General features: G+C 38.1%; 1 protein-coding gene across 1 annotated transcript in view; it reads right to left on the reverse strand.

Annotated features, from left to right (window-relative positions):
• The window catches only part of NUP188 (nucleoporin 188kDa), a 43,543-nt gene that overhangs the window by 19,935 nt on the left and 5,764 nt on the right, over positions 1–17,844 (reverse strand). Inside the window, exons 2-13 of the mRNA XM_010856961.1 lie at positions 17,344–17,432; positions 15,939–16,012; positions 13,091–13,175; positions 12,443–12,523; positions 11,914–11,958; positions 7,933–8,025; positions 7,674–7,793; positions 5,530–5,741; positions 4,379–4,493; positions 3,326–3,526; positions 2,380–2,469; positions 917–982 (exon numbers count right to left, since the gene is read on the reverse strand). Coding sequence (XP_010855263.1) covers positions 917–982; positions 2,380–2,469; positions 3,326–3,526; positions 4,379–4,493; positions 5,530–5,741; positions 7,674–7,793; positions 7,933–8,025; positions 11,914–11,958; positions 12,443–12,523; positions 13,091–13,175; positions 15,939–16,012; positions 17,344–17,432 — 1,271 coding nt within the window. The remainder of the gene's footprint in view (positions 1–916; positions 983–2,379; positions 2,470–3,325; positions 3,527–4,378; positions 4,494–5,529; positions 5,742–7,673; positions 7,794–7,932; positions 8,026–11,913; positions 11,959–12,442; positions 12,524–13,090; positions 13,176–15,938; positions 16,013–17,343; positions 17,433–17,844) is intronic.

Here is a 17,844-nt window from a genome sequence, read left to right on the forward strand (position 1 = left end):
GGGAGAAGTCACTGACCTTCATGTTATCCAGAAATTAACACATCTCTGAACTGCCCAGCAACCATAAGAAAATATAAAATAAATCCTTTTCTTTAGGTAGACGGCATTTCTCTAATAATTTAAAACTTCCATGTTAAACATCCAGTGAAAGAGGCTTCAACAACTGAGTGAGACCCTGAAGGGAGACTACTGCTGCCTGCAGTGACCTCTGCTAGGAATCCTCGCCACAGGAAAACACAATGTAGCTGTACATGATCTGCTTCCACTGATATGAAAAGCACCCACAGCCTGTCAGCAGTTAGCACCACACGTGAGCATCATATCCTAATCTGCATTTTGTTTCCCACCACCATAGGAACCAACCCTCAGGAGAAAGAGGGTGCAATACACAGGCAAAGCATTCAGGCCATAGTTCCAAGAGAAACATTTATTCATCACCTGGGCCTTGAGGCTTGAGGCTGCTGTCAATGCTAAGACTAAATACCAGTGAGAAACTGTTCTCTCCAAAGCCGAATCCTCACCCTAACACATAACAGTACTCTGAGAATTTCTAAGACAGTTACAATCACCCAATGGTATGTTCAGGAATTAGAGCACTACTGGTGTCTGAGACTCTTGATGTGAAAAAAAGACTTGGTGGGTAGGAGAGAGGACACACTGGCTAATAATGTGGACTAGGGACTCAAGTCAGATAGAACTACATCTTGACCCTATCTAGCGGTGGTGACTAGCTCAGGCAAGTAACTTTCCATCTCTGAGCATCACATTTCCCCACACACAAAATTGGATGATATTATCTAATTTATCAACTTTTGTATAGATTACATGAGAAAACAGACCTAAAAGCTTAGTCTAAGAACTAAAACAAATTCTGCTACAGAGAACACCACAGCCTGACTCCCTCTGACATACTTACTGTTCCCCAGAACAGTTCTGGGAGAGAAGGGTCTGCCAGGACTTCACATGCTGTGTCAATTACATCCTGTTGAGGAGGGAAGAAAATGGCTTACTTTTCCTGGTTGAACCAGTCTTTTTTTTTTTTTAGCTGCATTCTATTAAAATAAAAACATGGGAGGAGGGTTCAGGATGGGGAACACATGTAAAAAAATAAAAATAAAAAAATAAAATAAAATAAAAACATGAATAATACCTTCATATAGTATGTCAGAAAGAATTCTGGGGTTAAAAAGTAACGAATTGTAAGATGGTAAGCAAATTAACCTTTCTGAACTTCAAACTCTAACAGGGTGAAAATACTACCTGCCTCACAATGTTGTCCTAAGGATTAAATGTTAAGATCATGTACATGGAAACAAACTGCAAATCTTACAATGCATGTAAATGAGAGGTATTACTAGGCCCAGCTTAGCTGAACCACACCCCCACCCACTCTGTCCGTGGAAAAATTATCTTCTACAAAAGCGGTCTCTGGTGCCATAAAAGTCTGGGATGCTGCTCTAGGGAACTAGTGGATGGAGACAATGATGTGGTTTGTGGATACCATAATTAACAGCACAGCTACAGACTAAACGAAATCTGACATACTTATCAGCCAATAATATATAGATCTATTTAGATCCTAATACAAACTTATGATAAACTTATGACATTTACAACGAGAAATTTGAGTCCTACCTTATTTGAAGATATGTTTTCCTAGATATGATAAAGGTTGTGAAGCTTCACTAAAATATTTGTATAAAGCAAATACTGTCCAGGATTTGCTTCAAAATAACCAAGGAGGTGGGAGGGAGGTTCAAGAGGGAAGCGATATATGTATACCTATAGCTGATCCATCTTGCTGTGTGGCAGAACCCACAGTAGTGTAAAGTAATTATCCTCCGAAAGAAAAGTAACCAAGGAGGGAAGGGGCAGAAATGAGTACAATCAGCTGTCCATCGATCATTTGGAAGCTGGTGATGGAGCATGAGGGTTCATTACACAAATCTGTCTCCTTCAGTATATCTTTAAAATATTTCATTTTTTAAAAATACTGCACAAGAATATTTATTAGCATCCATGGATGTTTGGGACAAATGCACTACAGAGTAAAAAATTAGGTTGTAGAACAGTATATAGATGGTGATTCCATTTCTAAAGAACTACTATATTTTTACATTTGGAAGGGAATATATCAAACTGTTAACACAGGTTATTCTGTGTGGTGGGCTTACAGTTTTTTCTTTTTATCAGCACTTCCTGACTTTTTAATCATTAATATGCACCTTTTTATAATACAGTAAGTGGAAAAAACAGCAATAAACAGCAAATTGTACTTGAAGTATATGGGTCTGTGTTACATCAGCTCCAAAGGAGTATTTTAGGAAGAAGACTGCAAGCTGGGCAGTGTAGACAGTCTCATGAAAGCCAGACACTGACCTGCTGATTGCCCAGGGTGTGCAGCTCCAGGGAGGTCAGGACAAAAGAAAGGAGTCCATAGACACACATGCAGGCAGTGCTGGTGGTACACTGTAACGACAAGGGGTCGGGGGAGCTCTGAGTGGCAGCACTCTCCTCTAGGCTCGGCGTGATCCCATCACATTAATGCAGTCTCTCTAAACAAATGGGAAGAGAACCTGAGGCTTCACAATTTTCCTAACTTGGTCCCAAAATCAGGAAGACAAAGGAAGAAAGGAGAAAGCAGAAGCTATACACATTACAGTACAGACAAGAACATCATAAGGGAACCCTTTTCAAAATGATCAAAGTTTTCGTAGGGAGGAAAACCACCTCCAGCCTACAAAAAGGATAGAGTCTCTATGTGCTGGTAGGAATGAAGCAGCTGCCTCAACTGTCACTAAGATATATCAACCAGCGCCAACAAGTTGGCTAAGGTTTCATTCAGCATGTCAAAACAAGCTGATTAAACCATGCCACTCAAACTAAGCCCCAACACAAGACTCAAAAAGAATTTCTAATTCATCCCATTACAGTTGAATGAATAAGCCCTCTCCAAAGATTTATCCAGTCACTATGACCAAAGTTGTAAGAGATACTTAGTGGCACAGCATAACACGATGGCAAAGGGTCAGAGAAGGTTCAAGCGGGACCCACCAATTCACTGTTCCTGTGGGCAAACACCATCCCTTCTCAGTTTCAATTTCCTAACCCGTAAAACAGGGTAATAATTCCCAATACACAGAAGTGTTGTGAGGATGAAACAAGATACTGCGCAGAAAATGCTGAGAACAATGTCTATCACAATAAAGGCTCTATAAAGGTTACAAAATTATCATTGTTATCCCCGTCACTGACAGTCATTATTACTACAATGATGATTCATCAACGAGCATCCACCCTGCTCTTTGCCCACTCGCATGCTCACGTCATTTCCCCCACTGGCCAGCGAGCGGAGCAGTCGGGTCAAGTACTGAAAGACGTTCAGTTGGATGGCTGTCCCCCCTATCTTCCGGACCACGCTGCTTGTCTCTTCTGGATTCAGGGTGTGACGGAGGAGGGCCCATGCCAAAAGCACTGGGGCATGATGCGGAATGTCCCCAAAGGTCAACATCAAACGGTCCATATCCTAATGAAAAGAGGATACATCCATGTCACTTAACACAAAGGGTCAAGACTCTCACAGAGGATCTTTCACCATGCTTAGTAAGTCGTCCATCTGTCTAGGGTGCCCCTCTCTCCCATTCTAACATTTCACTCTCCCCAAGCCCCCAGCCACTTCATTAATAAGAGCCCTCAATTACTCTTCCCTTTACCCACAATTCTCTCTAGATTTTAAGTTGTGTCAATTTAAGATGATAAAATATATGTTCAAATGGAAACTCCTAGAAAATGTTCCTGATCCTTCCAGAACTTTCTCAGATCTCTCATTTTCTATCTTTCTGTCCATCCTGTCTGTTCTTTCCTATTCCTCTTTCACATGCTGCATAAACGCATACACCCAAGGTTCTGTCCTTGGGCCCCTTTTGTCCTTCTATCATCTCCCTGAGGGACTCTACTCATTCTCACAGATTGAACTATCACCTCTGTGCAAATATTAATAAATCTCAGATTTCTTCCAAATCCAATGAACTGCTTTTTAAAAACCACGTATTCATTACACAGCTGGCCACGCCGGGACTCAGCGGCCGCACACAGGACCTTGACTTTTCGCTGTGGCAGGTGCTAGCTTTAGTTGCAGCATGTGGGACCTTTAGTTGACTCAGGTGCAGTTCCCTGACCAGGGAGTGAAGCCGGGTCCCTTTGCCCTGGGTGCCTGGGAGATTTAGTCACTGGACCACCAGGGAAGTCCCTTAATTAACAGTGGAGAACCACAAACTCCACAATAAGGAAAATTTTATGTGGCAATATAGTTGAGTGATTAAAAGCTTACTACTAACTACATAAACAGTCTGAAAAAATAAGGCTGTTTCAAGTTCACCTGACAAATAAGTCCATCCTGGGCAAACTGGTGCAGTTCTCTTCTGTCATCCAAAGCACACTTATGCAAGGATTCAATGTCCATGCCTTCCACCAGAATAAGGGCACTGAAGTAGCTGGAAAAAAAACAGTGTCATGGTGTCATACATGCTACTCTGAACCTCAACGGAGAATAAGGTAAAATGTAAGACACTTCAGCATCAAAAACACTGAGATATTTTACCTTCTTTTTTCATATTCAAGACTTCTAAACTCAGTAGGTATTTTACACTTCCAGCACATCTCAATTTGACCAGACATATTTTACTTTTTGGCTATACCACATGGTTTGCAGAACTGTAGTTGGCCAGCCAGGGATTGCACCCGAGTCCTCAGCAGTTTGAGTGCGGAATCCTAACCTCTGGACCACCAGGGAATTTCTGTGACCAGCCTTATTTTATATTATTTTAGTTTTAACTTTTATCTTTAAATTTTATTTATTTTTGGCCGCATTGTGCAGCACGCAGGATCTTAGTTCCCTGACAGGGATCAAACCTGTGCCCCCCTGCAGTGGAAGCATAAAGTCCTAACCACTGCTCCACCAGGGAGGTCTACCAGCCATGTTTTAAATGCTTGATAGTCTCATGTGGCTTCTGCCCACCAAAGCACAGATCTGGTACAAAATGTTTCTACAGCCAACAATTGTATCTAGCCCAGATCAACTCACTGGTCAAATGTGTATCTTTGTTCATAGAGGGAATAGGCTCAAAATGTGGATTTATCCATTTCCATAAAATCTAAAACTCTATATACACTATGACCTCAAAGAGGGCAGGGAACACACCTGTCCTATTTATCACTGTTTTCTTAGCACTTGCACAGTGCTTGGTCTATAAGTTGCTCAATGGATTTTTCACAGAACGAAACGATGAACCCTAGATGAAAAACAGTAAGTAATAGACTAGAAAGCGATACTTGTTTTGAGAAAAGATATCCCTCTCAATCCAAGTATTTATTCCCTGAATGACCTGCAAAGTGGTAGTACACTCATCTATTTCCCCAGCCATTAAGTGAAAAAGTATCTAGCCCCCCCCTACCCACTCACAAGACCACTCTAATGTCAATGCTCTAAATACTGAATAAGTTCTAAGACTTCAATTCATTCACACTTACCCAATCCGATCCACAAAAGGATCCATGGTCTCATCTACCAGGTGCCTGTTAGTCTGCCTACTACCAAATCCTTGCTCTTTAAACATCTTGGTTAACACCAATAGGTCACTAGGTGCCATCTCAAAGTATGCATAATATAGGAAAATAATTTCTAGCAGCATGGACTGCTCCCGAAGGCACTGAACAAACCAGCGAGACACCTGGCGCTCAGTCTGCAAAACCAATGAAGAAAAGTGAGTGGGAGAGAGATGAAGTCAGATTTTAAACACATTTGAATCCTTAAAGTTATTTTTATTAGGTAATACATGTATAAAAATAAGATTAAAAAAAAGTCTTCTCCCTACAATTTCTGTTGCCCAGGTATCCAAATCTATCCCCAGAGGCAACCACTGTTGAAGGCATCTGTCTTTCCTTCCGGCAATATGCCATACACTTTCATTCATTCAGACTAGTGGCTGCTGGGGGCCAGGTGTCACAGACTAACAGCAAACTTCCTAGGTAGACAGAAATGTTCTGTATATTGATCACGAAGGTGGTTAGGGCATATAACCATATACAACTGCCAAAACTCAAAATGAGTGAATTTTACTGATGCGAATTATACCTGAATAAAGCTGGGAGATGCTACAGATTACTCACTTCAAAATGTAAGTGTGGATGCATTTATGAAATAAACTCCAAGTGAAACTACTAGGTCAAGCGATACGTGCTTTTCCATTTTTAGATATCATCATAGTGTTTTCCACTGAAAAATACACAAATTCAAACAGTAAAATATAAGTGCCCATTATCCCAACTGTTGGATGTGAGTGTTTTATATGTTCATATCATTTGCCTGTTTTTTCTTCAGTTTTGCTTACTGATTTATAGGCATCCTTTCTATTTTAAGAACCCTTTGTGCTATGAGTTTGTCTTTTGACTTTACTTATAGCACTATTTTTGGCGTTTTGCCTTGTAAAAGTTTTTGATTTGATGTTGCTGAGCTTATCTTTTAACAGCTTTTGAGTTTTACTTTTAAAAGTCTTCTCCACTCCCCATAAAAACAAAATCACCTCCCATGTTTCTTCTAGTACTTCTATGGTTGAATTTTTAAATTTTAAATCATTGATCCCTCTCTGGTTTTCCTCTGGTAGAAGGAATGAGAGAAAGAGAAATAATAGATTTTTCTCCAGATGGTTACCCAGTAGTTCCAACACTATTGATCTGAATAACTTATTAATTAATTCAAAATGTCACCTTTACCATACACTAATTTCCTATCAGCATTTGGTCCATACTAGACATTTTACTTACTATGTGCTAGTCTTCAGTCTATTTACTCATGTACCAATGCCATCTTTAAATTATTTTAGTCTTATTTATAATAAAATTAATCTTCCTTTCTCAAAAATTTCCTGGTTACTGTTACTTACTGTATTTTTCAAATAAATTCTAGAACCATATGTCTAGTTCCAAAATAAAAGGCAAAGCAAATACTTGTTAGTATTTCTTCTAGAATCACACTAAATTTATAGGTAAAAATAAGGCCTGACACTCAGTGCTGAGTTTTCATTTTCAAGAGTGTGCCATGTCTTTCCATTTGGTTGATATTCCTTTTAGCATTTTAAAGTTCTATTCGCTTAAATTCTGGATTGTCATAAGCTTATTCCTGAGAAATTTATGCTTTTGTTCTGTAAGTGAGCCCTTTTCTTCAATTAAATACTTTAAATAATTACTGTCTATATTTTGGCTGAATTGTTTTAATAAACATGTACTGTTTTCAAAACATAAAAGATTATATTCTAATTTATAAATCTATAAATGCAGATTGGTTTAAGACTTAGGATAAAGCAATTAGACTCAATGTCATACACTTAATAGATGAGGATAATGAAGATGAAATCTTGGGTGGAGAGTTTCATTAACCATTAAAAGAATATTTCAGGTAAGAAAAAAAAATTAATTGGATTGACAAAGTCAAAAGAAAAGTCCAAATTAAGTACCATAGTTAATGTTGTGATTCATATGACATCTTCAAACTTTTCTAAAGAGTGATAATCTATAAATGTTTTAAGTTAGTAAGTAAATAAATAATATAACCTAGAGCTGTATAAGCAAAGATACACAATTCTCCAGAGTTACAGGAGGGTCCAATAACCACATACCATGAGGTTTCCATGTGTCTCCCACGTTGGTGCTTCAGTTTTATAAAGCTCTTCAAACTGCTGTCTATATTTTGTAACTAGCTCCTTTTCCAATTTATCCACACAGTCGGCATATTCAACCTTAAAAAAATTCAAAACAGGGTAACTTGCATCTTTTGTAAAAGGTAAATATTCAAATGAACAGAAATATGAATAAATTATTAAAAAAAGGACTAAATTTTACAGGGTCAAGAGAACCAAGAGGACTAAATGGGCTTACCCTATAGGGGTGTCTTTCATCTTGGAAATAAGTGAGAAGGTGTAAGACACAACGAAGAATACAGGTTCTTTCTTCATAGTAATAATCTGCAATCTGGGAAGAACCCAAAGATTCAAAATCAGTTACTCACCTCTGCATAGAAGATATTCAATTTTAAATTTACTGACAAAGAAATCACTTAAAAATGTGAAAGAAGTTCCTAAAAAACTGCATATATAATTCCTTGAACTACATAAGAAATTACAGAAATGCAAACAGTGTTAAGCCAAAAAAGCAAAAGATCTTCTTGAACTAGGATACAAGTCAAGTCATACAAGATAAAAGGAATTATTTAATAATAAAAATAAGTTGTCTAGCATGATTTCTTAGTTCAGCATTCAAGTAACAAATAATGCTATAAACTGACAGGCCAAATACATGAAAGCATACATAAAAATATCACTAGTGTATGTCCTAATTGCTTGCAACTGATGTACTCAGTTCTCATTAAACAGGAAACTACTTCAGAATTCATGGTCAAATTCCATGTTAAAATGAGATTCTATGCCCACTCTCACCATTTCTAGTCAACACAGGATTGGAAGTCCTAGCCACAGCCATCAGAAAAGAAAAAGAAAAGGTATCCAAATTGGAAAAGAAGTAAAACTGTCATTATATGCATCTGACATGATCCTATATATAGAAAACCCTAAGGATTCCACACAAAAACTACTGGAACTGATAAACAAATTCAGCAAGGTAGCAAGATACAAGATTAACATAAGAAATCTACTGTGTTTCTTTACACTAACAATGAAATTATCAGGCAGGGAAAATAAAAGAAAAAACCCTTTTAAAACCACAACAAGATAATCAACAAGGATCTACTATATAGCACAGGGAACTCTACTCAATATTCTATAATAACCTATGTGGGAAAAGAACATGAAAAAGAATGGATATATATGTATTCATATAACAGCAAGAAGAGATAAGAAAGCCTTCCTCAGGGATTAGTGCAAAGAAATAGAGGAAAACAATAGAATGGGAAAGACTAGAGATCTCTTCAAGAAAATTAGAGATACCAAGGGAACATTTCATGCAAAGATGGGCTCAATAAAGAACAGAAATGGTGTATGGACCTAACAGAGGCAGAAGGTATTAAGAAGAGGTGGCAAGAATACACAGAAGAACTATACAAAAAAGATCTTCACAACCCAGATAATCACGATGGTGTGATCACTCACCTAGAACCAGACATCCTGGAATGAGAAGTCAAGTGGGCCTTAGGAAGCATCTCTACAAACAAAGCTAGTGGAATGATGGAACTCCAGTTGAGCTATTTCAAATCCTGAAAGATGTTGTGTCAAAGTGGTGTACTCAATATGTCAGCAAATTGGAAAACTCAGCAGTGGCCACAGGACTGGAAAAGCTCAGTTCTCATTCCAATCCCAAAGAAAGGCAATGCCAAAGAATGCTCAAACTACTGCACAATTGCACTCATCTCACACACTAGTAAAGTAATGCTCAAAATTCTCCAAGTCAGGCTTTAACAATACATGAACCTCCAGATGTTCAAGCTGGTTTTAGAAAAGGCAGAGGAACCAGAGATCAAATTGCCAACATCTGCTGGATCATCGAAAAAGCAAGAGAGTTCCAGAAAAACATCTATTTCTACTTTATTGACTACGCCAAAGCCTTTGACTGTGTGGATCACAATCGACTGTGGAAAATTCTGAAAGAGATGGGAATACCAGACCACTTGATCTGCCTCTTGAGAAATCTGTACACAGGTCAGGAAGCAAGTTAGAACTAGACATGAAACAACAGACTGGTTCCAAATAGGAAAAGGAGTACATCAAGGCTGTATACTGTTACCCTGCTTATTTAACTTATATGCAGAGTACATCATGAGAAACGTTAGGCTGGATGAAGCACAAGTTGGAATCAAGATCGCCAGGAAAAATATCAATAACCTCAGATATGCAGATGACACCACCCTTATGGCAGAAAGCGAAGAACAACTAAAGAGCCTCTTGATGAATGTGAAAGAGGAGAGTAAAAAAGTTGGCTTAAAGCTCAACATTCAGACAACTAAGATCATGGCATCCAGTCCCATCACTCTATGGCAAATAGATGGGGATACAGTGGAAACAGTGGCAGACTTTATTTTTTGGGGCTCCAAAATCACTGCAGATTGTGACTGCAGCCATGAAATTAAAAGACGCTTACTCCTTGGAAGAAAAGTTATGACCAACCTAGATAGCATATTGAAAAGCAGAGACATTACTTTGCCAACAAAGGTCCGTCTAGTCACAGCTATGGTTTTTCCAGTAGTCGTGTATGGATGTGAGAGTTGGACTATAAAGAAAGCTGAGCGCGGAAGAATTGATGCTTTTGAACTGTGGTGTTGGAGAAGCCTCTTGAGAGTCCCTTGGACTGCGAGGAGATACAACCAGTCCATTCGAAAGGAAATCAGTCCTGAATATTCATTGGAAGGACTGATGCTAAAGCTGAAACTTCAATACTCTGACCACCTGATGCGAAGAACTGACTCATTGGAAAAGACCCTGATGCTGGGAAACATTGACAGCAGGAGGAGAAGGGGACAACAGAGGATGAGATGGTTGGATGGCATCAGCGACTCGATGGACATGAGTTTGAGTAAACTCTGGGAGTTGGTGATGGACAGGGAGGCCTGGCGTGCTGCAGTCCAACGGGGTCACAAAGAGTCGGACACGACTGAGTGACCGAACTGAACTGATAACTGAATCACTGTGCTGTACACCTGAAACTAACACAATATTGTAAATCAACTAATCTTCAATGTAAAATTTTCTAAAAAATTAATAAAAAATCACACCAAAAAAATAAAATACTCAGGAACATACCTTACCAAAGAGGTGAAAAACTTATAAGCTGAGAACTATAAAATATGAAACACTGATAAAGGAAATTGAAGATGATTCAAAGAAATAGAAAGATATTCCATGCTCTTGGACTGACAGAGTTAATATTGTTACAATGGATTCTTTACTGTCTAAGCAACCAAGGAAGCCCATTAAAATAGCAATACTATCCCAAAACAGTCTACAGATTTAATGAAATCCCTATGAAATTACCCATGACATTTCTCAAAGAAGTAAAACAAATAATACTGAAATGTATATGGAACCATAAAAGACCCAGAATTGCCAAAGCAATTCTGAGGAAAAAGAACAAAACTGGAGGCATAACATTCCCAAGTTTCAGACAATACTGCAAAGCTACAGTAAGCAAACAGCGTGGCATTAGGACAAACACTGACATATGATCAATGGAACAGATTAGAGCCCAGAAATAAACCCACGCATCTACAGTCAATCTTCAAAAAAGGAGGCAAGAATATACGATGATGAAAAGATAGTCTCTTCAGCAAGCGGTGTTGGGAAAGCTGAACAGCCACGTAAATCAAGTTAGAAGTTACAATACTTCCTCATACCACACTCAAAATGACATAAAGACTTAAATATAAAATAAGATACCATAACAACTCCTAGAATAGAACAAAGGCAAAACATTCTCTGATGTAAATTGTAGCAATGTTTTCAACACTTAGATCAGTCTCCAAAGGCAACAGAAATAAATCAAAGCAAAAATAAACAAATAGGACCTAAGCAAAGTCACAAGCTTTTGCACAGCAAAGAAAATCATAAACAAAATGAAGACAACTTTGGAGGTTGGGGGAGATAAATTAAAATATTCAAATTAGTCCTACTGCATTTAGACCTAGAGTAAAAATATCCATGGACCAGTTCCCATTCCCAGTGGCTGATGAATCTGTTATGGAAAAAGGCTTCAGTCGGGTCCAGCGGAAAGTCTCGTTTCACAGATGAATTAATGAGCTTCTGCATTACGACATCAATGCTTACTCAACAAGAAGCCAAAGTGCTCAGGAGAACTCGGTCAAGCAGCTGTTGCCCAAGTTTACATCAAAGAATGGAAATGGTGACTAGCACTGACCTTCAGGATTAAGGCCTGGCTCTGCCTCTCATCTTGCAGCACCGTCTGAAGGAAGAAAGGGCAGTCAAAGAGCTATCTTATAAGAAAAATCAATTAACAAAGAAAAAGGTAAGCATCTTCACCTTATCCTTCAAGACTAAAACTGCTCATTCATGTCTGGATATGTTTTTTACCGAAGTATATCCAAGTCTGTGCTTAAATTCCTGCCGCTGTCCTCTGGCCTCAGTTTTCTCATATGAAAAATCAGGGGTTGGAAAGGCTAGACGTTGTCTCAGGTCCTTTTCAGCTCAGACACCCTGTGATTCTATGCTTAACACATTAATCTTTGGCCTTTCAACCCCTCCACATTTGAGGACGGACACCAACTTAAGCATATGTCTTTTCAAGTTTACAAGGTTTTTCCTGAGAATGGCTGTATCTAATCACCCATCTCTGCTGCAGAGAACTGGTACCAAAACTATATGAAGTGTCTAAAATCAACAAGGAAGAGGATAAATGCAGGAGAAGGCAGCTGGACATAACTACAAACCTTTAGTGAGTCCCGAGTACCTCTGTAATCCTCTTGAAGGTAACACTGGAGTAACTGCACACTCTGTTCTTCATCAAGACCCTACAAACAGAAGCCATAAGGGAGGAACAGTCACCTCGGGTCAGAAACCACAAGGAGTATGCAAAGCAACCTAAAGTTCTGTCCTCTGGAATGAACACAGAACTTGAATAAACAAAAATTCTTTTAAAAGATTTCATAAACGTAACGATTTTAACTCAATAGGAGAAAAAAGGAGCAGCCACTGATGTGCAATTTACATGCCAATTAAATTTACATGTCAGAAACAACCGTGCTTATTCACCAAGCACATTAACATAGCAGGAGGCATGATCTGGGTTTCCAAAATTAAAAGGAAGCAGCTATGTATTTAAATACAATCTAGTCAACTTGAAGAACACCACAAGCATGCTGAAGGCGACTCTATGATGTGCAGTAAACAGGGTCAGGCAACTTGACTTGTGGCTTTTAGCAAGAAGAGTTGCTACCTGAGCATTTTTGAAATATAATATGCTCTAGTTAACTCTAAAACTGAATTAAACTGAATTTTCACCAACAATCACTAACAGTAAAACCATGCATATCCACCTTTCAGGTAATAAACTGAAGCCAGTGCTAATTTTTACTCACCAAAAACTTGCTGATTCTTAAACCCAGTTCCTTCAGTGGTGAAGCTACATCTTTACTAGCTTTCACTTTTTCAGCTGAACTTGGACTATGAAAAGAACAGTGAATCATTTTTTCATTCTCAATGACTCCCTAGGGGTTTTAAATAAAAATACCTAACCTTTCTCTGCTCTTTAGGTGCCTATAAAACACACACACACACAAGTTCATCTCTACAGACTTTATAACACAAAACTATGTCTAAGTAATAAATACAGCATATGTCTGTTACAAACTACAGTTGTAATTATATTGTTTGTAGTAATACTTAGTGACATTAATTATTTTGATCCTTAGAACTATCCTGGAAGGCAAACATTACTATCCCCATTTTGCAAATGGAATTACCAACACTTAGGAAGATTAAATAACTTACCAAAAATCTCACAGCTAATAAAGTCGACGTGAAATTTACAACCAGGTCTGTTAGCATACGTACATATATTACCTAGCTATGTCCACTGGGAAGGCCTAGATGCTACAACATCCCAGCAGCAGCGAACACATCCAGATCTTTATTTCTAACATCATTCTCTAATGAAAGGTATTAGGACTCCTTGGAGAAATGACTGAGTCTAGAGCTGGGGTGGGGAAAATACTAGATGAGCCTGGAGCATCTTGTAATGCCAAAGAGTAAGAAAACACTCAGAAAAACAAAAGGATGGGGACATATAAAAAATCTGAAAGGATGCCCCATGGCCAAAGTTGGAACAGGTATAAAAAAAGTATGAAATAAATGAGTCCATGATCTAAATAAATGAAAGAGTGAGTAAATATATACATAAAACAAATGGGGAAAAAGGGAACAATCTTCCTTACAGAAGTTCAGTAACACACATATATGCTACCCCTTTTAGGAGGTAGTTTAATTCCACTACACCCCCCACTCTGAACGTAGACTACACCAAGTGACTCATTTCTGATAAATAGAGGAGGGGAACAGAAAAGTGACTTTACAGAGTAGACATCTGGCAAACGCTACCTTACCCAAGTGAGCAAGGTTAACATCACCAGTGACTTCATGTGGGTAACATGTATCCTCTGCCATGATATGATAAGAATGAGACTTCACTGCTGTGTATTCTTTCCGAAAACCCACCACCTCAATAATAGTACTAATAATAAATCATACAGTTCTAAATTGAAGGCATTATACTACAAAATACTTGACCAGTCCTCCTCAAAACTATTTGAAGTCATGAAAATCAAGGCAAGATTGATACACTGTCACAGCTAACAGCTAAGGGGACATGACAACTAAATATAATCTGATTCCCTGGTCTGAATCCTGGAATAGAAAGAGGACATTTAAAAAAATGTCTTTAATGGCTGATAATGTGTTAAATCCAAATTAAGCCTGCAGTTAAAAAAGAAAAAAAAAAAGTCTGTCAGACTTTAAATTTCATGTTATTACAAAGGGAACTTTTATCTTTAAAAAAAGAAACTCATACCACAAATGCTCATTCTGTGAACTGAAGCATATTGTTGTTGGATTTTTTTTTTTTAAGAGAGACTCTCACATTTCACACAAAATCCACAACACAAAGGCTACTATAAAGTTAAACAACAAGTTCTGAAAGAGGCGACACAGAATGATGATTAAGAACACAGACACTGGAGTGAGACTGCCAGGTTTGAATCCTGGTTCTACCACTTACTAGCTGTGTGACCTTGGGCAAGTTACTTAACCTCTTTGTGTCTCAGTTGCCCCATCTGTAAAATGGAAACAATAATAATAAAAATACCTAAACGTGATAATATAGTGCTTATCTTCTTTAAGTTCATCTATCCTAGATACATAGTAAAGTATTTACAGATAAAAAAACATGATATCTAGGAGTTACTTAATGTAACTATGGCGGAAGGGAAAAAAGAAAGTTCTTCACTAACATAAGGGAATGAAGGTGGAAGGTGAAGATGTAATAAAATCAACAGGTGTTCAAAAATAGAGGGAAGTGAGGGCAGCTTGGGAACTATGAGGCATAACAGAATGAGATCTGGACTAGGAATTAAGAGAGTATGGTCCCATAAGGTTTATTCTCTTTTTAACTACTTTATATTTTATTATTCTTTTCCACTGCCCAGCAAAAAAAAAAAAAAAAACTATATATTCAAACAAAGAATAAAAATAGTACGTATCTCAAAGGGCTGTTGTAGGGATTAAATAACTTACCGTAGGTCTAGGCTTAGAGCAGTAATTGGTACACAATAAACACCACCTAAGTGTCCCCTGCTATTCTCATTGCTCACTGCTATATCCTAGCATTTGGTGCTGACAGTTTCTCACACAAACAAGATGGACTGAAATAAATACTAGGAGTATTAATTGAGTATTTAATAGAGCCTCATTCCCAATACTAGGGTTATACAACAGATTCAACAATACTGTATTTCTAGAAGGATTTTCCTTTTCTTCGACAGAAAAAAATGTGCCATACTCCTTTTCCCTGGTTAAGCAAATTATGTTCTCTCTGGTCTAACTAACCCAGTAATATCATAAAATCCTACATGAGGTATATTATCATATGTGAAACAGATCACCAGTCTAGGTTCGATGCATGAGATAGGGTGCTCAGGGCTGGTGCACTGGGATGACCCTGAGGGATGGGATGGGGAGGGAGGGGGGTTCAGAATGGGGAACATATGTACACCCGTGGCTGATTCATGGCAAAAACCACTACAATACTGTAAAGTAATTAGCCTCCAGTTAAAATAAAAAATAAAATAAAATAAAATCCTACATGAGGATGGTTTCATCTATCCCAGGTTCCTCGGGGAAATTACTCAAATGAGACCCACAGAATAGCCATACCTGGGAGGTTTATAGTAAGAAAGTCCTTCTAACAGCCGCTGCCAATGTTTATTCAGCTCTGCCTCAATCTGATTCTGGGAAAAAAAAGAAGGAAGTTATACAATGCGATTTTAATCAGATTCTACAGTCACACTGAGGATAACATATTCCTTTGAGTCTTTTTAACATGCATCTTTCCCCACAGCTGAAATAATTTTGAATATAGAATTCTGTAGCCTGCTTTTCTTTGCTTAACATTCTAACATAATGATTTAACCTTATTATGAAAATCTTGATAAACATCCTTTCTAGTAGTTGCATAATATTTTACCAAGTGATTAGATCATAATTCATTTGCCATTCTTCTAATATTAGATATACTTAAGCTGGCTGTAATTCTTTATTCATATGAATATTACTATGGTAAAGAGCTTGTGCCCAAAGTTTCTTCAGTACTTCTTTCTTTTAGATATATTCTCAGAAGTGGAATTATCAGAAGAAGGCATACAAAAAAATGTTAAAACTCTAAAAAAGATGTAACATTTACTATGTTAATTATAATCACAACACTAGAAATACTCGAATGTTATCTTAATACTTTAGGGCTTCCCATGTAGCTCAGCTGGTAAAGAATCCACCTGCAATGCAGGAGACATCAGTTCAATTCCTCGGTAGGAAAATCCGCTGGAGAACGGATAGGCTACCCACTCCAGTATTCTTGGGCTTCCCTGATGGCTCAGCTGGTAAACAATCTGCCTGCAACATGGGAGACCTGGGTTTGATCCCTGGGTTGGGAAGATCCCCTAGAGAAGGGAATGGCTACCCATTCCAGTAGTCTGGCCTGGAGAATTCCAGGGACATCTATAGTCCACGGGATCACAAAGAGTCGGACCAGACTGAGCAACTTTCACTTTCATTTTAACACTTTATCCTTACAGAGTCAGAAATGGGGGATGAACATGAAGAATTGTTCTTTACTGATTATACACTTGAAAATGCCCTAAAAACCTCTCAGCCTCTGTGACCTAAGCAGCTAGCTAAGTGGAAAAGGACAAAAAGGCAAGTCAGTATGAGATGAAGGAAAGATCTGAGATTCTTTCCTAGCCTGCAGTGGTAAAATGGTTTTTTTACCCTACCCTCAGCAGCCAATCAAGTAGCACTGGTATCTTTTTAGAAAAGGAATCACTAAGATACAAAGAAAAGTAGAGACTTGGAAAACTTCAGCAGCTAGGCTGTAAGACAACACTGCATTTCAGTAGAGAGAATTGGGGAATGCATAATGCTTCTTTTAGAAATACAATGGGAATTAATTTTAGGAATAAAAAAAGGTGTTTACTTCCTATTTCAAAGAGAAGGAGGAAAATATTTTTTGGTAATAAAAGCTACACAAAGAACCACAGAATCCATCCAAGAACATACCACTTACCAGTTCTCTCAGAGCTGACCTTCCTAGCAGAATTGTCCACAGTTCTCTACTGCTCCTGAAAAATGATAGAAAGCAGAGGTAAGTTTTCTCTTTTGGGAAAAAAAAAGTATATTTTAGAATTAATGAAACATAGTAATTAATGAAATACAGTACATCTTCTATGCCAAGAAGATGCTTCAATTTAGTATTTCTGTCTCCTCCCTTTTCATTAAAATGTGGTGACTAATAAGGAACAAGAATCTAGAAAATGACTAATCTATTTCAGGACTCCCATCACCTCCAGAAATACATGACATAATATACTTTCTCAATCAAGCAAAGTCTAACAGTCATTACAAATGGCACTACCTTCACTCACTCCTTAATGGATTCCCACTAGATGGTATCTGCAGTGCTAAATACAGAAGTCAAATAAAAACACAGGAGAGGTGGGGCCAGGTCTTGGTGTCAAATGGTGGTCTCCAGCACAGCTCACCCCAATGAGTGCTCCCCAGTACCTGT

This window comes from Bison bison, unplaced genomic scaffold (genome assembly GCF_000754665.1).
Source record: "Bison bison bison isolate TAMUID 2011002044 unplaced genomic scaffold, Bison_UMD1.0 scf7180017864375, whole genome shotgun sequence".
Classification (NCBI taxonomy): Eukaryota; Metazoa; Chordata; class Mammalia; order Artiodactyla; family Bovidae; genus Bison; species Bison bison.